This window comes from Moschus berezovskii, chromosome 3 (assembly GCF_049115385.1).
Source record: "Moschus berezovskii isolate FMDL1 chromosome 3, NW_MosBer_1.0, whole genome shotgun sequence".
Lineage (NCBI taxonomy): Eukaryota > Metazoa > Chordata > Mammalia > Artiodactyla > Moschidae > Moschus > Moschus berezovskii.
The window spans coordinates 57,337,506-57,362,142 of record NC_142462.1 but is presented as its reverse complement, the minus strand read 5'-3'; the positions used below and the strand labels follow the sequence as shown (position 1 = coordinate 57,362,142).

At 39.5% G+C, this 24,637-nt stretch overlaps 1 protein-coding gene across 5 annotated transcripts in view; it reads left to right on the top strand.

Moving 5' to 3' along the window:
• NRCAM (neuronal cell adhesion molecule) overlaps positions 1-24,637 on the top strand; it is a 340,964-nt gene that overhangs the window by 298,997 nt on the left and 17,330 nt on the right. For 2 of the 5 annotated variants that reach the window (XM_055420789.2, XM_055420787.2), the window contains 9 exons: positions 367-564; positions 662-732; positions 2,231-2,456; positions 2,834-2,949; positions 4,427-4,631; positions 7,874-7,996; positions 9,284-9,460; positions 10,435-10,470; positions 24,502-24,633. In XM_055420789.2, the coding sequence (XP_055276764.2) occupies positions 367-564; positions 662-732; positions 2,231-2,456; positions 2,834-2,949; positions 4,427-4,631; positions 7,874-7,996; positions 9,284-9,460; positions 10,435-10,470; positions 24,502-24,633 (1,284 nt within the window). Of the gene's footprint in view, positions 1-366; positions 565-661; positions 733-2,230; positions 2,457-2,833; positions 2,950-4,426; positions 4,632-7,873; positions 7,997-9,283; positions 9,461-10,434; positions 10,471-12,443; positions 12,450-15,625; positions 15,746-16,771; positions 16,925-24,501; positions 24,634-24,637 lie in introns of all 5 variants that reach the window. The other 3 variants (XM_055420793.2, XM_055420791.2, XM_088834349.1) reach the window with 2 other exon arrangements.

Sequence of the window (24,637 nt, the reverse complement as noted above, 5' to 3'; positions counted from 1 at the left end):
GATTGTTGCCAGTCCATGTAGTGGGAAATGGTATCTTCTTGTATTTAATTTAACTTCTCCTGTTGTGGGGAAAAAAAATCAGTCATTTTTTCATTGTTTAAACTTTCCTAGAAATATGTGGGTCACCTCTAAATAATTTTAACTCAACATGCTGAAGAAAGAATACCAAACATTATTGGATCTGCTTAAGTGTTGAGGACAATAATAGGACTCTTAAGTCAAAATATCCTAATGATTTTTTCTTGAAAGTGAGATAACTTATGTTTGGCTGCTCTTGTTAGATTATCCTGTTCATTATCCTAGTAACCTACCGTTGGGTGAATGAGTTCATGTCTTGGGTTTGTTGCATGTATGTGGTATGGCCAGAATTCATCATTGAATACGAAGATGCAATGCATGAGCCAGGGCTGTGGCACCACCAAACTGAAGTTCCTGGAACACAGACCACAGCCCAGCTGAAGCTGTCACCCTATGTCAACTATTCCTTCCGAGTGATGGCTGAAAACAACCTGGGGAGGAGTTTGCCCAGCGAGGCATCTGAGCAGTATTTGACTAAAGCTGCAGGTAAAGCAGGACCTCTGTGATATGAAATAAAATAGAAAAGTTTTCCACTGTTTGCAAAAGATCAAAGCTTACGAGTGTATGGCTGCTTGACTTCTAGAACCTGATAAAAATCCCACAGCTGTGGAAGGGCTGGGATCAGAGCCAGATAACTTGGTGATTACATGGAAGGTGAGCTATGTCTGAAATCTTCAATTTTCCTCGGTATATTTAGAGTGGAAAGAAAAGTTGTTTTTTAATTTATTTTTTAATTGGAGGAAAATTTCTTTACGATGTTGTGTTGGTTTCTGTCATATAACAACTCGAATCAGCCGTGCTGCCTGCCAAGTCACCCCAGTCGTGTCCGACTCTGTGTGACCCCATAGACGGCAGCCGACCAGGCTCCGCTGTCCCTGGGATTCTCCAGGCAAGAACACTGGAGTGGGTTGCCATTTCCTTCTCCAATGTGTGAAAGTGAAAAGTGAAGTTGCTCAGTCGTGTCCGACCCTTAGCGACCCCACAGACTGCAGCCCACCAGGCTCCTCCATCCATGGGGTGTTCCAGGCAAGAGTACTGGAGTGGCTTGCCATTGCCTTCTCCCCGAATCAGCCGTAGTTATACATATATCCCCTGTCTCATGTGCCTCCTTCCCCTCCCCCATCCCAGAAAGTTGTTTTTAAATAATGTCCATATTAAAAATCCCCTTTCATCCATTTTGGGGACTCTTTATTTATTTGTAGTGTAGTAGTTAAAAGCTTGATCCTTGGAGCCAAAATTAATGGATGCAACTCCCAGCTTTGCCACTTACTAACTGTGTAACACTTAACATCTCCATCATGTATCTATGTGATGGGAATAGCAATGAACCAACTTCATAAGATTAAAGGAGTTAATGTATAGCAAGCATGTAGGACGGTGCCTAACACATATACATGCTCAATAAATGCTGACTAGAATTATCGTCATCATAAAGAACCATCTAGAAGACACGTACCAGTAGTCAACTTCTATTTTCTTTTTGGCCTGTGTGTATTTTCTGGACTTGAAAAATTAATATATATTTACTTGTGGTTTTTTAAAACTTACTTTAGGTAGACTCATACAGGGCCATACTTAGATGCATACACATTTGTGTATACTTGTACACTGGAGAATCCCAGGGAAGGGGGAGTCTGGTGGGCTTCCATCTATGGGGTCACACAGAGTCGGACACGACTGAAGTGACTTAGCAGCAACAGCAGCAGCATGTACATGTATGGAGAAACAAAACAGAATAAGCCAGTATCTTTTTCTTTTTTTAATAAAGCAGTAGTTCACAAGTTTCAGTCTCCAAGTAAAATAGAGACTGATGTACTGTCACACAAGCAGAAATACATAAAGGAAATTATATATCTGAAAAGTTTTATGTCACTCATCCATAACTGTGAAGCCAGAGTTTGAGAGGTTGGGTGGTTTTTACTACTTCAAGATAGAAATTGACTACCTTTGAAGTGTTGATCCCAAACAAGCTATGAATCTCTTCACATGTGGAAAAAAGACAAGAAGTTTCCTGGAGAAAATTGTTCACAGCTTATATTTTACTGTCTCAGTGCTCGCTGTCCTTAAGTCTGGGAATTGAACTTGCCATTCCAGTCTAAGATGGTGCCGTCAATCTGTTTTATAAGCTCTGATTATCTGGCTTTTCTTGCAGCCCTTGAATGGTTTTGAATCTAATGGGCCAGGCCTTCAGTACAAAGTTAGCTGGCGCCAGAAGGATGGCGATGATGAATGGACGTCTGTGGTTGTGGCAAATGTATCCAAATACATTGTCTCGGGCACCCCAACCTTTGTTCCGTACCTGATCAAAGTTCAGGCCCTGAACGATGCAGGGTTCGCCCCAGAGCCAGCTGTGGTCACGGGACATTCTGGAGAAGACCGTAAGTGTCTGATGCTATTTTGTGTATATTTTCCCCCAGCAAAACAGATTACCAAGGTGCAAGTCAAGGCCATGTCCAGAGGTACTTAGATTGGGGAGGGAGGCAGCAGTTATTTTGCTCAACATTTCTGCATTTAAACAGTCTACTTATAGAGAAAATCAGTTCAGAATGTTAAAAGTTACTACTTTTAAAAAAGATATGTTATTCGTACAAAGTCAAATGAACAGATAGCAAAAATGAAAAATTACTCTCCTCCTTGATAATTCATAGAATACAGTTGGGGCATGTGTCAAGTAAAAATTATGAGACAGTGACATTTTTGCATGAAATTCAAAATGACATTGATACTTCTAACCCCTCTTTCTCATCTTCCCCAGTGCCAATGGTGGCTCCCGGGAATGTGCATGTCAGCGTGGTAAACAGCACCTTAGCTGAGGTGCATTGGGACCCTGTACCTCTGAAAAGTATCCGAGGACACCTGCAGGGTTATCGGGCAAGTGAAAGACACTTTTCTTGTTCCTTTCTTAGAACCTGCCCACCTAAGTGAAAGGCAATGCCAGATTCACTTTTCTTGGCTGGAGGAAGCCCTGAGAGTTCATCGGGCAAGACACTTCTACAGCATCCTAGCTAGAGTCAGATCAAAATCTCACTGTTCACAAAGTGAAAGAAAAGTACTTTCTCCACTTATCCCACGTATAATCTAACAGTCTGCCAACTCAACAGTTAACGAATGCATGAAATGGGAAAAACTATTGTTCAGAAAGCTACAGTGTAATGAAATGCACCTAGCTTTAAAGCAATAGTGACTGCATGTGTTGAACAAACAAAATTATCCCGAAAGCAATGTAGACTTTTGTTGTTAATAATTTAGCTTGTAGTTCAAGATCATGTAGTCCCAACTAGGTCATTCTTATAAACATCAGTTTTCTTTGTTCTTGGGAAGCGTAGAAAGATTGATTCATATTTTTGATTGACAGATGGTCAAAGAACTTTCCTAATGACCAAGAATTCACTGCTTTGATTTGTTAAACCCTGACATCTAGAGGCCAGTTTTTGCACTGCATCACGTTCAATTTGGCCAGATTCTGTAGATACGTTGATTTCTTTTGAAAGTGCTTTTAAACTCCTAAGAGAATTTAAGAAGACTTAATAGATAGCAATTCTGCATTTTTATCCAAAGTTAATCAATACTTAATCTCTTCAAGATCTGTGTCTGCAATTTAATGCCAAAAAATAAGTACTTTTACTTAAGCAATGCAGTTTGGTTTAGTGAGAAAGCCATAGACTTCGTCGAGGGTCTTCCTGCCTCTTGATAGCCCAGGGGCTCATCTGTATTGTAGGAGTGGTCATAATAAAAGTTGTGACACCTTCGCTGTGGGTTTTAGGATTAAACTAAATGATATATTGTACTTGAAGTTGTATTAAGTCTGCAAAAGTTTGTAAATATTGGGCACCGACTCGATGGACATGAGTTTGAGTGAACTCCGGGAGTTGGTGATGGACAGGGAGGCCTGGCGTGCTGTGATTCATGGGGTCGCAAAGAGTCGGACATGACTGAGCGACTGAACTAAACTGAACTGAATCTTTAATTTTTTTCACGGGGTCGTAAAAGAGTCAGACACAACTTAGCAACTAAACAACAACAATGATTTTTACTTTTAGAATATTTTATATAAGGAAATGACACGTAAATCTTTCTCTATGGGTCTCATGCTGTTTCATTTCTTTAGTTTATTTCACTTAGACTCCTCTAACAAAATAGCATAGTCCAGCTTCATCAAATATTCTTAATTTAATTTCTCTCACTACCTGTGGGGTCCTACTCACTTGCGTCAAGATCAATATCTGTCCACTAGTCTAAAATGTACCCAGGGAACTTTCTGGGGGAAAACATAAAGCCTTAATTTTGTGATCATGAAGATTTCATTGATTCCCTTGTCTATCCCTGACTTTTCTTCTTGCTGTTTCAGATTTACTACTGGAAAGCACAGAGTTCATTGACAAGAAACAGACGCCATATTGAAAAGAAGATCCTTACTTTCCAGGGCAGCAAGACTCACGGCATGTTGCCTGGGCTGGAGCCCTTTAGCCACTACACACTGAATGTCCGTGTGGTCAATGGGAAAGGAGAGGGCCCAGCCAGCCCTGACAAGGTCTTCAATACTCCGGAAGGAGGTAGGGTGGATGTATTTCTGAGATCCTAGGAGAATATGGCACATCTTGAGAGCTTTGGATAACAGAAAGGCCCCAAAGTAAGGTATATTCTGGAAGTCAAACGTGATTTGTCCCATAGATGAACACAGCACACACAGAGCTGGCAAAGTGTCAGCTCATCTATGGCCTAAGGGTGTGGATAAGGCTTCACGGGCTTCCCCAAAACCACCTTTCTCTCAACTTAACATTTTTCTCCACACTTAGTCATACTGCCAAAAATCTTTCTCTATCTGACTTAACATAATACCCTGCAAGTCCATCCATGTTGCTGCAAATGGCAAAATTCCATTTTTTATGGCTGAGTAGTATTCCATTGTATATATGTACCACAGCTTCTCGATCCACTTATCTGTTGACGGACACCTATGCAAGGTTCTGCAAGGCATTGTAATGAGATGGGAGTTGGGACACTCAGGTGAGTCTGAGAGGCTGCTGGGCAGCTGCCAACACCATGAGCCCTACAACCAGAAGTCAGGACAGGGTTTGTCTGTAAACTGCTTGTATCCATGTCTGGGTATATGTTTGAAAAAAAATACTAATTAAAAAAGATATGTGCACCCCAATATTCACAGCAGCATTATTTACAATTGCTAAGATATGGAAGCATCTCATTACAATGAGATGTACAATGCTCCCATCTTATTACAATGCCTTGTAGAACCTTGCTAATTTGATGCTGACCTGGATCATTAACGTTCTGACCTGAAGCACATTATATAACTTCTTTAAACCTCAACTACCTTAGCCAAAAAGCATGAGAACTAAATGTGCCTGAGAAAAACATCTGGAAAGGAAAAGAATCCTCTAGATCTAGTTTACTTTTTTCTCAGTGTAGCTTCAGAATTTATGCTAACACAGCATGTGGGATCTTAATTCCCCAACCAGAGGTGAACCTGTGCTCCCTGCGTTGGAAGCATGGAGTCTTGACCACCGGACCACCAGGGAAGTCCCCGAAGGTTGGAGGTCTTGACAGAATGTGTTGGGAAGAGTCACTCCAAGTGCAGGCCATGACAGGGGGAGGGAGGGGGGAGAACCAAACACACTGATGTAGGAGCTGGGGCTGGAGGAGTCTGGGCACAGTCACCTGGGAGCCTGGTGAAGCATAGTTGCAATACAAATATTATGTAAGTTATAGATATACAGTATAGTGGTTCACAATTTTAAAGGTAATGCTCCATTTATAGTTATAAAATATTGGCTATATTCCCCATGTTGTAAATGTATTCATGAAGCTTATTTTTATGCCTAAAAATTTGTACCTCTTACTGCCCTACCTCTGTATTCTTCCTCCCCCCACCACTCCTAACTGATAACCACTAGTCTGCTCTCTATATGTGTGAGTCTGCTTCTTTTTTATTAAATTCACTAGTTTGCTGTATTTTTTAGATTCCACATAAAAGTGGTATCATATAGTAGTTCTCTTTCTCTGTCTGACTTACTTCGTTTAGTTTAATACTCTCCAAGTTCCTCCATGTTGCTGCAAATGGCGTTATATCATTCTTCTTATAGCTGAGTAGTATTCCCTTGTATATATATACCATATCTTCTTTATCCGTTGATCTGTTGATGGACACTTAGGTTGCTTCCATATCTTAGCAGTTGTAAATAATGCTGCTGTGAACATTGGGGTGCACGTATCTTTTTTAATTAGTAATTTTTTTTTCAAACATATACCCAGACACAGATAAAAGCGATTTATAGACAGACTCTGTCCTGACTTCTGGTTGAAGGGCTCATGGTGTTGGCAGCTGCCCAGCAGCCTCTGAGAGTCACCTGTGTCCCAATTCCCATCTCATGGCAATGCCTCGTCCTCAATCTCATTGCTCCTTGGAGGTCAGGGCTCCTTCCACTAGAGGCTTTCACTGGTGAGACCTTACACTGGTTCTTTAGATAGCTCAGGGGATGGTGCCATAGAAAAGAGGGCCAGGAGGTTCAAGGACAGACAAGAGAGGAAGTAGTATGTCCAAGACACAAAGGTAGGAAGCAGCATGGCTCTTCAGGGAATCATCAGTTGGACAGCCGAGAATGGTGAGAAAAGAGAGGAAGGTCAGTTTGGGAGGACCAGTATGATGGCTGATCTTAAATGCTGTGGACATTAACCCTCAAACCAGGAGCTCTTAACCTGGAACTGTAGTCTCTTAAGAGGTTGATGGATGGGTATTTAAGGAGCTCCATGAGCCCCCTAGTGTTATGTACAAGGGATATGTATTTTTCAGGGGAGAGTTTATAGGTGTCAGATTCTCAAAGGGGTGATGTGAGAAAACCTGGAATTATATGCCGGAACTCTGCTAGGCTCAGTCAAAGGCCACTGAGGGCCTGAAGGGGACAGCAGCTGAGAGGCGAGGAGGGAAGGGATATAGTTGAGGCTACCAGGGTAGATGTGGCAGAATTTCATGTTCCAGAGATGGTAAAGATGAGGCAGAGGGAGAAATTCCAGTTGACTCCCTGGTTTCTGGCTGTAATGACAGGAGGGTCTAGGGAGCGTGGTAGGTTGGGTAGAGAAGGTAACGATCTATGAAGGAGGACTGCCATCACCCCTCATCCTCATGAGGAAGGGGATAAAAGAAGACCAGGCATGTTTCCTCTGGTAATCTGCCAGCCTCTGCCACAGAGATCCTGACTCCCTGCAGGCCTTCCCCAGAGCCAGGGGTTTGCCAGCACCTGGGCTGTTGTCCATCACCATGAGATGCTGGGCATCTGTCGGGTCTTGGGATAAGAGCTCCTCTGCACCTGGACAGGCTGGCTCAGGCCCAGAGCCTAGCACGCAGCATGTTCTGACTGTTAGCAGACTCCTGGTTTGTTGGCGAAAACAGTCCTTCATGGCCCAGAATGCAGTTGCTTCTACTTGCTGGTCTGGTTAGATTACTAGTTCTGCTCAGTTACTAGTTTGCTTTTATTAAGACACCATTCAAGAAACAAACAAGTACTGTCTCTTTAAAAAAAAAACAACAATATTAGTTTGAACGTTAGTTTGGGTCCGTATAAAGGCAAAGTCCTTATGTATTTGGAGAGAATGGTTTTAATGACTTTAGATGGAAATGGTGAGGCAGAACAGGTTTCTATTAACATATTTTCAGCTGAATCATGAATAAGAATGAGTTATAAAAATTTTGATGCGTGGTATAGATCTGGTGAAATATGTCACTTTAATGCAGTTTGAAACATTCAAAAAACTTGGTGTTGACTATACTTCTCATTTAAAGTCCCCAGTGCTCCGTCCTCTTTGAAGATTGTTAATCCAACACTAGATTCTCTCACTTTGGAATGGGAGCCACCAAGCCACCCGAATGGCATTTTGACAGAGTATACCTTAAAATATCAGCCAAGTAAGTTATGGGGAGAAAGAAACTGGGGAAGATGGCTTAAGAAGGAAAAGATCTTAACGGTTATCTTAAAATACAAACTAGTTGTTTCCTTACAGCTGTAGAATATATATATATATATACTTTCAACTGTTATTCTAGAAGGAACTTCAAATCATACTTTTTAAAGAAAAATGATATATATGCTTTTGAATATAAATGATCTGTAGAATAATACAGACCTTGAGCATGGGGTTTAGGTGGGTACTGTCGTTACATACGTAGGCATTATGGAGAACCAGAAAATGGGAAGAAAGGGGTACATTTGGCACAAGGCCCCTGAAGACAAGCTTAGGGGTTGTTTAAGAACACATGACTCCATCTGCAAAAACAGAGATAAATGCTATTGAGATTCAGCTATAAAATTCTCCCAGCTTAGAAGCCAGTGGAGACTTTATTTCCCCTTGTTGCACCATGTTATAGGAATTTTTAAATGGTTAATCCCATAGTTTATTTTTTATATTTAAAAGGCTTGCAAAAGCAAAATTAAATACCTGTCTATGTATGTACATATATACTTACATAGATGCATTTGTATTGTAATCACAGGGTGAATCTTGAGATCATTCTCTTTTTTGTAATCTTTATTGTGTTACAGTGTTGTGTTAATTTCAGGTGTACAGCTAAGAACAATTCAGTTTTTATATATATATACACACACACAAACACACACATATATATATGTACTTATATCCTCTCATTTTTTAGATTCTTTTCCCACATAGGCCAGTATAAGGGTATTGAGAAGAGTTCCCTGTGCTACACAGTAGGTCCTTATTAGTTATCTATTTTATATATAGTAGTTTGTGTATGTCAATCCCAATCTCCCATTTATAGGACTAGGTAAGGTTATCAATTATGTCGGACAAAGAATGAGTAAAGTTACACAAATCAGTGTAATCTGGGTTTAACATTTTGGGTTGATGCATTTATTTATGATAGTGTTCCTACAGCAGTGAATGGGGAATGACTTTGTTTGTTTTTAGTGGGGGTAACATTGGTTTACAACATTATGTAAGTTTCATGTGTACAATACTGTTTTGATCTCTGTATACACTACAACTTCTGTATACACCACTAGAAGTTCAGCTTCTATCCGTCACCACACAGTTGACTCTCTTACCCATTTCCCCTTCTCCTGACACACCTTCCCTTCTGGTAACCATTGCTTTGTTCTCTGTCAATGTGTTTGTTTTGTTTGGTTTGTTCATTTACTTTATTACTTTGTTTTGTTTATGTTCTTGTTGACAGTTAATAGCACACATGAATTAGGCCCTCTGGTAGATCTGAAAATTCCTGCCAACAAGACCCGCTGGACTTTAAAAAATTTAAATTTCAGCACTCGGTATAAGTTTTATTTCTATGCGCAAACAGCAGCAGGATCAGGAAGTCAAATAACAGAAGAAGCAATAACAACTGTGGATGAAGGTAAGCTGGGTATGTATAAAATCCTTGTAATTAGACGTATCATGAGACAAAATCATTATGTTTTTTCTTTCCTTCTTACCATGGAAGTATCCATGTTACCCAACTAATACAAACTTGTATTAGTAACTTTTTGGAAATATATATAAAGAATGATTTAAATCATACTGGAATAATGATTTGATGTTTGTTTTTTAAGTCCCTTTTAAATGTGTATCAAAATACTGAGGTGAGAGTAGGAAATTACAACATTTTGCCACACTTGAATTCACAGTTCAAGACAATGTTTTTTTCCAGCCTACAACTTTGCATATAGACATACACACACATATATGTACATATATGTATAACACACATTCAGGCACACACAGACATGCAGACCTATACACAAATAAATACACGTGATTCTGGTTGTGGTCTAGATTCATCAGAAAAAATTTGCTAGTCTACATACTGATTTAGGTTTTCTGGCAAGGAAATCAAAACAGTTATTAAATAATGCATTTACTTTTATGTTTGAGCATGGGACTTCGTAGTTTACTATGCCATCTGGTACAGAGAAAGCAAAAGAGCCCCATTAAAGTATTTAGGAAAGGAAGGAACTCTTCCTTTCATACTTTTAAAAATGATTTTGAAAAACTTTAGATTCAGTGAAAATGATAAAAAAAAAAAAGTAAAAGATTTTGCATGCCTCTAAATTATAGAACTGCTTAAGGGTTATTTATTTGATTATCTTCCATAGCATTAGAGATTGAAATTTGGTTTGAAATCTCCTAAGCATCTTACATAATAGGCAAGTATGAATAAAGCACTTTAAGTAATGTGGGGATTTGATTACTGGTAAGTTTGGGAACACCAGCATACCTTTGTCCCCTGTATCTGATACTTCTTGCATGCTTTAGCATTTTAAGAAGTGTTTATAAGTAGCTTTACATGCTAACTATATAGTGTCCTGTTTCTGTTTCCCTTCGTGAAAGCTGGTATTCTCCCACCTGATGTAGGTGCAGGCAAAGGTAAAATAATTCATCTGCATGACTTTCTACATGTGTGAAATTTACCATGTTAACCATGGGGAAGTGCAGCATGGATTAAAAGTGAAAATAAAATAAGCTCTGAAACACCAACAGAAAGATAAGATCCTGCAAGATCTTGACTTTAAAATTCATGTCTAGCCTTTTTTACAAAGAGAAAGCCACACATGGAATTCACCTTTTCTCAAGACTTATCCCAGGTCCAAATCCTATTTTGGGCTTTTATTGCTAAGGATTGTGGCTGGATCAGACATGACCCAAACCGTGGCTTTATCACAGCCCCTCATGATGACCGTGCTGTCTATGAAGGGCTCAGAAATACTAGCCCTGTGATGAAAGTAGGCAGTAAGAAATCAGATCAACTGAGCTTCCCGTTCTAATCCGATTTAGCCGTCCTCCTAAACTCAGTGTACACGTTGCTGGCATCACACTGCACTGTCCACTTGGAATTTTGACTTCGCTGTACTCCACCTGGCCCAGGACTGAAAGCCTCCCCAGCAGGTCCCCTCTGAGCACAGTTAAGCAGCCCACATGCTCTCCTCAGCTGTGCCTCCTCATTTCTGTCTTCACCACACTGCTCAAGTCTCCCTTCTCTGGGGCACCAGCAATCACAGGGAATTACTTTTCTTCTCCTTTATTGCTCACAGATCTCTCGGTGAGGAAGATTGGTTGGGAGAATGGTGCTTGAATGAATTGTAGTGTTTCTTCCACCCACAGATTCCCTCAGTCTTTGACTCTTGGCAGATCTAGTCGGCTTTTTAGCAAGTGGTAGAGACCTCCGTGCCTCACTGGGCACTGTACCCATAGAGAACACCCCTGGCCAGGGATTTTCTTGGACTTTGACGGACCAAATAAGTACAAATAGGAATGAAGAACAAGTCGACCAAAATAAATAAGCACTTTGCCCTAAATTGTTCAAATATTAGGAGCTTAGACCTGATCTGATCTTCTCTTTTCTTACAAATCTTGTACTCTGAGTCTTGGTAAATTATAAAATATAGATCAGCTAGATTTCAGAATGATGGAATAACAACTGTAGCTATTTTCAATCAACTTATTAATGTTTTATAGGTGTTTTTAGACTCCAAAGAACAAAGTTGTAAAAATTCAAAATTTTCACAAGATCATATAAGGATGGCAGCCTCTCTTTTTTATGTGTGCGTTTTTCCGGGGATGGTTAAATGTCCATTAGAATCCTTGGTTGCTTTACAATAATTTGCTGCTGGGCTCCCCTTAGACCCTTTCATGGGACCATTCCAGAGAAAGCCTGGCCTCTTTCCCTGTGCAGCAGCCTGTCACTGGTCTCTGCCTAGAGGCAGTAGCTGAATAATTGAGCTGTGGCAGGGTTGTCTGCATTTTCCACTGACTTGTCATATTGGAAAAGGACATCCATGCCAGTGGAAAAAATATCACCCACTGATTTTAATGAATTAAGATGAACTAAAAGAAATCTTAATTAAATTAGTTGAGGTTTTACCATTTGATGTTACTAAATTGAATTCTGAATTACTTCTTATTATAGAGATGAGCAAAAATAGAGTCTCATAAGGTTACTGAAGCACCCAGTGTTGAAATCGGGTAGAACTCAGATAAGATTATGGTGCTAAAAATTTTTTTAAAAAGCCAAATCTAGTGTTATTTTCTATATTGTTTCATTTCATAGTATAGTGGTAATTAAACATTGGTTACATAAAGTGATGATATTTAACCATGATGAGACTTTAAAGTGCTGAAGAATAATTTGTTTCCCTGGGCTTTCCTTCCTTAAAATATTTCTTTTTTCATTCTAGGAATGAATTCTGTTCTCTGTTTTCCTTCTTCATTAAGACAGATTTGAAATTTACACTTTTAAATTTTCTTACAGATTTTAAGAGATGTTCATGAAAACCAAGCTTTCAAATATAGAATTACAAAATGATTATCACAGTCGTGAATTAGAAACCAAGAGAATTCAGTTAGGTGTGTTACTCTAGGCTAACCCTGTTTCTTACCACTCTTCTGAGTTTGAGCATGGAAATAGGTACTCTTGTACTCTTGAGGTCTTCAGGAGTCACTTCTTTTGGTCTTTGGTCAAAACTCTCAATACTGTGTAAGAAATTGTAGTCATTTGGCTGCCTTTGTTCAATTTCTATGTCCCTTTCAATAGTTTCAGGGTCTCTGGGGAAGTAGACCAGTGAAGGCATCTGTAGAAATGAACTGAAAACACATGAATAATGGATTTGACTTACGGTCCCAGTACTGCTGATGGATAGACACTGCTTTATCTATGAATTATTACCTACTTTCTCACCTTGGGAGCGGGCATCAGAGCATTTGTGTGAGGTGACCAGTTCGGACAAAGGAATAGGGAAAAACTGACTGGCAAGTCAAGAACTGAACCTAGTTCTTGGCTGTATTAGAAGCTGACCGTGGTCAAACAGGACAGAGCAGAGGAGAGCTCTGACTAAGGGACTGGTGACGAATCCTCTGTGGTCAGACTCTCACTTGATCGGTATACCAGAGTCAGTCCCACAGCTACTGATCAGGTCCAGAAACAAGGCCAGTGAGTCAAAAGCAAGTTTAAAGAGCACAACTTTACTTGGCCTGGACCAAACCAAACCAAAAACAAAGGAACAACCCCTCTTCCCACTCCAAATCCCCAACTATAGAGAAGGTTCAGTCAGTTCAACAGCTCATGTCTATCTGGCCCATAAAAGGCCCTTTTTAAGGCACTGTGTGTTGGACAGTAAGGCCGATTCTGCCTTTGGTATGCCTATAATCTAGCAGGTAAGATAACACAGTAAAAAAAAAGAGTGAAAATAGATGGGACTGGAACAAACATTATCAGATCTTAGAGGAGTGAACCATTTATTTTGCCAAACAGGATCAGAAAAAACTTCCCAAGGAAAGTAATGTTGAACTGGGCTTTGAAGGACAGATGGAATTTTGGCAGATGAATCAGGAAGGTGGGTTGTATAAATTATTGGGAGGGGGCATAAACAAAGTCATGGGGTTTAAAAACCCGCAGGATATTTGGGTTAAACACAGCAGTCCACCTGTGGGCAGAAGTAAGCCATCCACATCTGAAACAGGGATGTGACAGAATCAGAGATGTAGTTTTGAAAGTTAAAGCTTAGTTAACTCTGCTGGTGGTCTCTGCAGAGAATGACTCACAGTAGGAAGAGGGATAAGATACAGACTAGATAAAGCCCAGAGGAGAAATGACACTAGCACATCCCACCAGCAACATAGGTGCTCGAGAATATTGGTTCAGTAAGTGCATGACTGGGGATTAAAAGCAAGGAGGGTTAGAATTCTCTGTGATGAGAAGGGCCCAACAGGATAACCTTAGGAAATTGTACTGTCTTCTCTGGGTATCTTTAAGAATCAGCAAAAAAAGAAGAAGCAAATTGCTCTTCTGTTGGAAGGTATGGTTCTGCCTTGAACATCTTCCATAATTACACCAAGACTACATTCCTCAGTTCCGTGATTCCAAAATTTTTTGAGGAAAATTCTTGTTTTGCCTGGATTCTTTGCCACGGATGCTTTACATACAGGAAATGTTTTAACTGTGTCTCTGCTGATTGATCATATTTTTATTACTATTCGTTTAAGAGGAAAACCTTGGACAACTAAAATCAGTTAGGTTCACAGAAGGACCCTATGTAATTCCATAATCAGTTTTGCTTTCTGCTGTCCCCCATCCTTAGCACAGAGGGGCATGCAATATATATGTGATGGTGAATTAGATCTCAGAGGTCAAAAATGCATTATTGAATTTGTTTAATATACTTCTCTTTATAATTCTAAGAAATGCTATTTCATTGAATTTATTTCAGTAGAGGGCTTTGGCTTCTAAATTACATAACATAATTTGGAATTTCATTTCAGAGGCTGAATAAACCCATTCCAGTTTTCTGGTTTACTGTCTTAGGGTATTTCCCCTGGGATAATAATTTGATTTATCACTGCTTAACTACCCAAGTTAATATAGCTATAACTATGTCATTTTTACTGTAGGCCATTGTGGTAAGGCTGATAGAATCATCAGGCTCAGGTAGCCAAATAACATCTTTTAATGACTATAGATGTCATCTTAACTAGGTGGCAAGCATGTAGATCATGTAGGTTCCATAATCTGATGTTTCAGGAAGCTGTTTAGATTCAGTTCAGTTTAGTTCAGTCACTCAGTTGTGGGACCCCATGGACTGCAGCATGCCAGGCTTCCCTGTCCATCACCAACTCCCGGAGCTTATTCAAACTCATGTCCATTGATTCGGTGATGCCATCCAACCATCTCATCCTCTGTCGTCCCCTTCTCCTCCTGCTTCCAATCTTTCCTAGCAGCAGGGTCTTTTCCAAGAAGTCAGTTCTTCGCATCAGGTGGCCTTAGTTTAGATTACACTATGATTTTCTCAGAACGTGGTATGTAACAAACAATAGTCAAATAAGATTGTCTCGTTCTCTGGACTGTGTCAAGTGAAATAGTTCTTATTCATTTTATTTCTTGTTTCTTCACTTCTGATATTTATTATTGAGCGTTTTCTTTGCCGCTTCTTTTTCAGTGTACCCTAACTATCCAACCTTCTCCAGGGCAGATGTTTCTCACCTGGGGTCCCTGAATTTCCCAGAGGCAGATTCTTAAGGAAATTTGTGACTCAAAACACATCAGAAGCCACTACTCTTTTTCTTATCTAAACACCAATTCATTAAAGACCTGCACTGAGATGATAAGTAGCATGGAAAAGCAGCCACTAGTGTTGGGTTTGACCTTGCAGTCTCATACACTGTGACCTTGCCCCTAGCATTGTTCAGCACCCCATCCCCACTGTATATCAGTACATGGAGACTCTGACGTTCTCGGACTGCTCCTTGTGGACAACAGTTTATACTGTTCAGGACCCACATCATAGAACTCATACATTTTAATATGTGTGTGTCATTATTTCTGATTTCTCATTTATTTCTTAATGCTGTAACTTAAGAAATGAAAACCTTTCTAAAGTGAAGTAGAAATGAACCCTGTTAACAATCAATTTCATTTGACTTGAACAGTTTCAGAGTACTTAAACTTATTTTACATTGTGTGTGTGTTTGATTTTGCAATTTGACTTGTCTGTCTATCTGTTTTATTTTTCTATTGTATATTTATTTTAAGCAGTATACCCCAGGATCAGCAAGCTTACTACTGCCGCTGCTGAGACCTCAGCCAATATCAGTTGGGAATATGAGGGACCAGAGCTTGTGAACTTTTATGTTGAATATGGTGTAGCTGGCAGTAAGAAATGATTTCATTACCTGGGTTTTAATTGGGGGGCTATATTTGAAGAGATTGAGGACATCTTCAGGATGTACTATGGATCATCCGGAAAAATAACTTGATCTAAGTAAATGAATCCAATGTATGTGAAAAAACTAGAGTGAACCATCAACCTTTATATTTTATATATAACTAGGAGTCTCGTTGGTTCATGTTATGAAATACAAGGGACATAAGTTCCATTGCATTTGTTATTTTTAGATTGTGGTACTTAAAACTCTTTACCCATGACTTGTAAATAAGAGTAATAAAAAATAATTTTATTTCTGTGTTTAATGTATTCCCAGGTCAGGTTCTCTACTTATATCCTGGCCACATCTACTAGGAGATGGGGCAACTTTAATTTTCAGAGTGTATGAGACTCCAGTCCTCCTCCTTAATACAGTGCTCTGCGCTTAATGAACTGGGTGGCCAGTGAATGTTTGTGACAAAATGTTGAATATAGTCCAACTTTCTGTTTAGGCCCTTATTGTGCAAATAAATATTAAAAACAAAAACCTATGAGTTTAGAAATACCAGTACTTGAGAAAGGTTGAATCTATAACTTGGGTAAATTTGAAGGCATTTAAGTTTACTGAAAGATTTGTCTTGTGAATCAAAAAAAAAAAAAACAGTTCTTTCCATAGTTGGATCAAGCTGTTTAATGTATTACGGTTCTTTTCATAAATATCGTTAGAGAAAGTAATTTCACAAGGCAAGGTACAGATCCAGAAGTTTCCTTTGCATTAAAAAGATTTAATCCAGTGGGTATATATGCAGTTAAAATGTCATCTGATATCCAGTTGATTTTTCTTTGAGGACATTGTCATGTAGCTGTTCATTGATTTATTTGTCACAACTCAACTTATATCATCTAAAATGATAAACTGAAGCACCTTAGATTTTGTCTTTTGCCTATAACGTGTGTTTTTCTTTCTTGAAGCATTAAATGACTTCCGTTCCCTTAAAACATTCAAATGTGTTGTTTTTGCAAAATTTCCATAGGCAAAGAAGAATGGAGGAGAGAAATTGTAAATGGTTCTCGGAGCTTCTTTGGGTTAAAGGGTCTAATGCCAGGAACAGCATACAAAGTCCGAGTTGGTGCTGAGGGGGACTCTGGTTTTGTGAGTTCAGAGGATGTGTTTGAGACAGGCCCAGGTGAGGTGCACACCACACCAGTTCTGGCTCCCAGTCAGCAGTGAAGCCACCCAGTGCTCCAGCTGGAGACGGGAGGCTGATGGAGCCATATTGTGGGTAGGGCTGAGAATGTCCTTCTGTGGCGCCCAGTTGGGTGGCGAGTTGGGTTTTTAATTGTCTTTGGCTCTTTATATCAAATGAATTACAGAATTGAGCAAATCACCTTCTAATCACATTTTTCCCAAAACCATTACAAAACCAGAGGTAAATATGATTCTTAACCTACATGATTTAGGTGACTCAATTTTTCACATCATTTATATGTCTCAACTTTCCCTCAGAGTTAGAACAGAATTTTTGAAATGCTTTAGAGCTGAAACAGCTCATTGATAAAGTCACAATTCTTAATGTCAAAATGGACTGTAATCCAACCGAACCCTGCAGTTTGTGTGACAACTGATGTGAAGAATATTAAACTGGTGTAGAACAAAAACTTATTAAATTCATATACTTCATTATCATACCTTATTTGGCTGCTTGTATATATTTTAGTTAGGTGAATATTATCAAAATACACCAGGACATTAAAGTCTCTAAAATAAAGAAAAATGTTCTCGTAAGGTGTAAAAATATCCGTATTTCCTCATAAGATGGAAAATAATCCCTATTTGCTTCAATTTAAAGGGTTGTGTGTTATGTGTTCATTTTATGATTCATAAAATCATGTTATATTCACTCATTTCATGCATTCTTGGGGAAATGTTGCATTTCCTGTAGAACCCATAGGAAAAAAATGTATTTTTTGTGTGTCTTTCCTTACCCAAGCTTTATGATTTTTAAAATCATTTCTTCTAATTTAGAATAGAACATGAGTGGTTTGAAAAAAAGAAAAACCATAGGTAATATTTAAGAACATATTAAATAAATGTAGTATTAAAATACCTTATGAAAATATTCATATGCTAAAATCATAATGCTTAAGGAAAAATATTTTTCTGTCATTCTGTTCTTTGTACCTTCATATCCATAAGTGTACAGAGTTCTAGGAAAATTCTGTATTAAAAGAGGAATCGCCATTCACAGCCAGCAGGACAAGGTGATTTTTATTACTGAGAACTTTTACTTTCAAAATACTAAAAGCTCAATTATCTATTCTGTCCATATAGAGTTAGGATGCTAATAATAGTAACAGCCCTAATATTAGTATTTATTCAGTGCTAATCTCTACTAGATGAATGGTTTTCTTGGCTTTTCTCATTCAGTCCTTACAACAATCTTGTGAAGGAGACTGTTATTACCCACTTCCACCCCCTGTCAACAAACAGTAAGGAGAGGTGAAGGGCCTGCCGTACCACACAGCTGGAACGCGGGAGAGCTCATATTTTCAACACCGAGAATAAGCTCTCTCTACACCCACCATTCAAGGCCACAGAGGCCCACATCCCAAAGGGACCAGGTTGTCTGCAAAGTGACCACTTTAGGGACTTCCCTGGCAGTCCAATGGTTAAGATTTTTGCCTTCCAGTGCAGGGGGCACTGGTTTGATCCCTGGTCAGGGAACTAAGATCCCACATGGCCAACAAATAAGCAAAAACAACAGCAGCAAAAATGACCATTCTGTTCAGCTCTTGGAACGTCTTTCCATCTATTCTGGATCCTTCATGGTCCCAGTGTACTCCTACTTTGCAGATCTAGCTAGAATTAGATTCCATTCACAAAATCAAGTTGTGGTATTTTTGTCTTTTGGTCGTTTTCTAGGACAGAGAGCAAACTGAACCCGTTAGAAAGCAATTTTGTCTTTGATGTGGTTATACCTACAATAATGGCAGCAGCTGGCAAGTAAGTTTGAAGATGAGCGCTCAGGGGTGGGCCATTCTTGCGTGTTAGCAATGGAGAATAGGATAAGGCCACAACCAGCTATTGTCACCTTTGACATGTAAATGTAACTATTAAGAGAAACCATTCCTGTCCAGCACGCCAGGCCTCCCTGTCCATCACCAACTCCCGGAGTTCACCCAAACTCATGTCCATCGAGTCGGTGATGCCATCCAGCCATCTAATTCTCTGTCGTCCCCTTCTCCTCCTGCCCCCAATCCCTCCCAGCATCAGAGTCTTTTCCAGTGAGTCAACTCATTGCATGAGGTGGCCAAAGTATTGGAACTTCAGCTTTAGCATCAGTCCTTCCAATGAACACCCAGGATTGATCTCCTTTAGAATGGACTGGTTGGATCTCCTTGCAGTCCAAGGGACTCTCAAGAGTCTTCTCCAACACCACAGTTCAAAAGCATCAATTCTTTGGTGATCAGCCTTCTTCACAGTCCAACTCTCACATCCATACATGACCACGGGAAAAACCATAACCTTAACTAGACGGACCTTTGTTGGCAAAGTAATGTCTCTGCTTTTTAATATACTATCTAGGTTGGTCATAACTTTCCTTCCAAGGAGTAAGCATCTTTTAATTTCATGGCTGCAATCAGCATCTGCAGTGATTTTGGAGCCCAAAAAATAAAGTCTGACACGGTTTCCACTGTTTCCCCATCTATTTCCCATGAAGTGATGGGACCAGATGCCATGATCTTTGTTTTCTGAATGTTGAGCTTCAAGCCAACCTTTTCACTCTCCTCTTTCACTTTCATCAAGAGGCTTTTGAGTTCCTCTTCACTTTCTGCCATAAGGGTGGTGTCATCTGCATATCTGAGGTTATTGATATTTCTCCCAGCAATCTTGATTCCAGCTTGTGCTTCTTCCAGCCCAGCGTTCCTCATGATGTACTCTGCATATAAGTTAAATAAGCAGGGTGACAATATACAACCTTGACGTACTCCTTTTTCTATTCGGAACCAGTCTGTTACTTAACATATTTGCTCTGGGATGTCAGATGCTGTTAATCCAGCTTCCTGGTCCTCCTAGTTTCTCTGTCTATCCTGTAGGGCTGTGGGATGAACTGTAGGGTTCATGATCTTCTGCTACTCTTGATTCTCACTCCTCCAGCTAGATTTCAAGGTGCGCATGCTAGTGCCTGGCATGGAAACATAGCATGCTGGCTGAATTTTTAATTCTCCATATGAATGAGTTGCTTCTCTCTCTGAGTTCTGTTCATTTTAGAAACCTAGACTCAACTTTCACCTGCACTTGTTTCGTGACTCTTCTTAGCATGACACCGTCTCTTTCTTTGATACTGGTTTTTTAAGATCTATTTCTTTTATGATTTTTCTGATACGAACCATTTTTATTAAGTCTTTATTGAGTTCGTTACCATATTACTTCTGTTTTATGTTTTGGTTTTTTGGCCATAAGGCATGTGGGATCTTAGCTCCCCCACCAGGGATCGAACCTGTACCCTCCTGCATTGGAAAGTGAAATATTAATCACTTGGCCACTAGGGAAGTCCCTAAGGTCTATTTCATAATTTTCTCCTATGGCACACACTGAAAAACAAGACTAGAGATGATATCCTGCTGTTGTGCTTCTTACCTGCACATTTGTTAAGACTCCTACCTCCTTTTCTTGCTTTCCTCACCTCTTCCCCCCAATCACTGAGTCTCTTCTCTCCTTTCACAAAAGATTTAAAACAGATTGAATTTTACTGGGCCCAACAGTTTGTTTTTTTTTCCCCCAGTGGGTTCTGTTTTTTAGTTTTTTTTTTTTTTGTCAACTGCCTCCAAACTTTGACCAAAGTATTTTTTTCCGTTTTTAAACATTTCTAACTATTTTAACTCTTCAATAGGTCACTTTTATACATAATGGATTTTTCCAAAATAGCCATATATCTCACTCTTTTTCTTCCCTGTTTTAAAAAAATTTTTTTAATTTTATTTTATATTGGAGTATAGTTGATTAACAATGTTGTTTTAGTTTCAGGTGTACAACAAAATGATTCAGTTGTACATATACATGTATCTATTCTTTTTCCAGTTAGGTTATTACAGAATGTTGAGCAGAGTTCCCTGGGCTATGCAGTAGGTCTTTATTGGTTATTTGTTTTAAATATAATAGTGTATATATATGAATTCTAAACTCCCAATCTATCCCTCCTCCCATCTTTCCCCTTTGATATCCATAAGTTTGTTTCCTAAGTCTGAGTCTGTCGCCTTCCATGTTTATTTTATGATCCTAAGTACTCAAGGACATTTTCCTAAAGACCTACTCCCACAGAACACAGGTTAAACATGAGACAACAAGCAAGGTGATAGAGAAGACTGTTGTTAAGACTAACTTCTAGGAGACAAAATCAATTTCATGTCTCTGGTTTCTTTTCTGTTTTCATATTCTTTCAGTTCAGTTCAGTTCAGTTCAGTTGCTCAGCCGTGTCTGACTCTTTGCGACCCCATGAATCACAGCACGCCAGGCCTCCCTGTCCATCACCAACTCCCAGAGTTCACTCAAACTTGTGTCCATCGAGTCGGTGATGCCATCCAGCCATCTCATTCTCTGTCGTCCCCGTCTCCTCCCACCCCAATCCCTCCCAGCATCAGAGTCTTTTCCAGTGAGTCAACTCGTTGCATGAGGTGGCCAAAGTATTGGAGTTTCAGCTTTAGCATCAGTCCTTCCAATGAACACCCAGGATTGATCTCCTTTAGAATGGACTGGTTGGATCTCCTAGCGGTCCAAGGGACTCTCAAGAGTCTTCTCCAGCACCACAGTTCAAAAGCATCAATTCTTTAGGTCTATCTATTTGTTTAATGTATTGCTATATGGTTTATGCAACTAATACATGAATAGATTTTTACTGTAAAAGTTTTAAATGAAGGAACAATCCTCTGTTGCTCTCCTACCCAATCCTGCTGCTGCTGCGTCACTTCAGTTGTGTCCGACTCTGTGTGACCCCATAGACGGAAGCCCACCAGGCTCCCCCATCCCTGGGATTCTCCAGGCAAGAACACTGGAGTGGGTTTCCATTTCCTTCTCCAATGTGTGAAAGTGAAGTCGCTCAGTCGTGTCCGACCCTTAGCGACCCCACGGACTGCAGCCTACCAGGCTCCTCCATCCATGGGATTTTCTAGGCAATAGTACTAGAGTGGCTTGCCATTGCCTTCTCCGCCTACCCAATCCTGCTAACTCTTATTCAAGAAGAAAAAAACCTCACAGCCTTCATTGTGTATGTGTGTGCGTATGTGTGTGTGTGAGAGAGATATACAGTGGTGGCCATGACTTGGACTGTAGTAATATGTGCATTTGTAGTTAAGATGATTTTGGAATGTCCTGGAACTTTTAAAGTCTCTTATAGTCATTCTGGACTTCATATTCCTTTTTATGTGGATGGGAAATCAATAGAAGCTCTTTTCACTTACATAACTTTTGTGTCAACTTTGGGTACACTTGAATGTGTGTGTGAGCATACATACACATGCACCTCTTAACACCCTGTGTCTGCCCAGTCTTAAATAAATGGTGTAGTGAGACATTCTTTCTTTCTTTAGACATAGGGGCAAAACTCACTTTGTGCATAGCTGTGTAGCCACAAACCACCAATTGGCAGTTCAGTTTTGATAGTCAGTATCTTCCTAAGACAATGTCTGTGCTGATACTTCAGTATCTTCTTGCATTTTGCCCTCATCAGTTGCACACAATTAGATGAAAAATGTAAATGCAGATAGGACTTTACAGAACTTTACAGGCTTTACAGGACTGTATAGCATTAAGCATATTAAAAACAAGGACTCTCTAACTTCAAGCTCCATAGACTTACATCAGTTAATATTTGGTTCAGCTTTGAATAAAATGTACTCAATCAGAGACCACGTGTAAACTGACAGAACTATGTTGCCAGAGTGTGTATAATGATGGACTTTTAAAATATTTAAAAGATACAAGTCCCTACAACATTTTATTCTTTGTAAAGACTTCTGCAGAGTTGAGGCCTGGACACCGGTGCATTATAGCGGTAGTGTGCAGTGGCTGGTACAATGTTCTTTGGAGTCCACAGTCTTGGGTGAAGCTCTGACTCTCAGATAAGGTCTTTACCCTTCTGAGCCTGAGTTTATTCCTCGTGCCTGCCTCAAAGGATTCTTGTGAAGACTGAATGAGATTTTGCCCTCAGCGCAGTGCCTAGTAGAGTGAGCTTCAGGATGTTCGTTCTCGTTATCATTGTCCTCATCTTCATCTCCCAGTGAGGGTTATGGTCTGTGTACAGAAGGGGAGCCCTGCCCATACTCCTGCTTCAGCTGCATCTAGTGATGATACAACTCAAAGCCCTCCAGCCAGTCAGGCCCAAGAGGCTACTGGGACCAGCTACCGGCAATTTGATTCATATTCCAAAGAATATTTCATTTCTCATTTTATTTCTTCAACACACATCCACATAATTTTTCACATTCCTCTTCACACTTTATTTTAAGCATTTCATTTTTCTCCCTATTCTTTGAGTGGAGAAAAACGGCAACAAGGTGCTGTTTTTGCAACATACAGTAGCCCGGGATGCTTGTCACCATGCTTCTTTCTGCATCCAGCAATCACATCCACCTAACCCAACCATGTGAATAGATTCAGAAGAAATTCAATCAAATTAAAAGAATGATATACAGGCATTCTTCCCAATAAAAAGGGGAAAACCCTTTACCTTGATTCAGGTAAAAAGAGGAAAAAAAATCAAGCTTTTAAAAAATTTTATACCAGTGTCTTGAAACAAATTCTCAAGGGCTTTTCGGAATAGCCATTGATGCTGCACTTTGTCCCATTTGATTGGCACTTTTAAACAATGCTGGAAATGCTAATTATTCTGTGTTTCTCTTAGGAGATTTGCGTACTGTGGTTGGTTGAATAAAGGGCTTCACATTATTTGACTCAGAATAGATGAAGACTTAATATGTATACATGTGACTGAGTATTATTCTCTCTAAACTGGCCACTTACTCCAGTAATACCACTGATAAAGATAGACCTAATAGTTTTTGGATTGGATCCTGAGTGATATTGAATATTACATGTTGATCCTTTTATGGTAAATAAGATTTTTGAGAAATTTCCCCAGAGCCTTCAGAACTCTGGCAGATGAGATGAAAAATAAATCTAAGGAATATTTTGTGTACAAATCAAGATGTTATATAAAGGAATAAGGTTGGTTATCTTATGTGGACAGGTTTCATGTGTGGGAAGTTTTCTTTTCAACAGTTTCTAAAACATTTGGGGAAAATGGCAACATTATTGCAATGATATTTTAGCCTCTGAAAGTGGTTCCTTTGAAAGAAAAATACTCCATTAGATGTATGCATTCTGTTCTGTTTAAAATGATCTTCTATTCTTATCATTGTACATACAACTTATCCTGTAAACAATAAATATTTTAATTGGTTTGGAACTATGTTTCTGTTGAAAATATATAGAAACTGAATGCAATGCTCGCTCAGCAGTGTTTGTTAGCATTGAATGTGTTAGTAGTCAGATTTCTCTATTTGAATTTTCTTAATTGTTGAAGATTTTTCACCAGTTGAATATTTATGTAACTCCTGATTGGTAACTGGCAGATTCCAATGTGGGGCCACATGTAAAATATAGAAAAGCTCATTTGTACATGGCAGTTTTTTGCTGCAAGAAGCTACAACACTTTTCACCTGCTCCTTAACCCATTGGCACTGACACCATTGACTTGTTTTCCAGCGATGGCAAGCCGGCAAGTGGATATAGCAACTCAGGGCTGGTTCATTGGGCTAATGTGTGCTGTCGCTCTCCTGATCTTAATTTTGCTGATTGTTTGCTTCATCAGAAGAAACAAAGGTGGTAAATATCCAGGTAA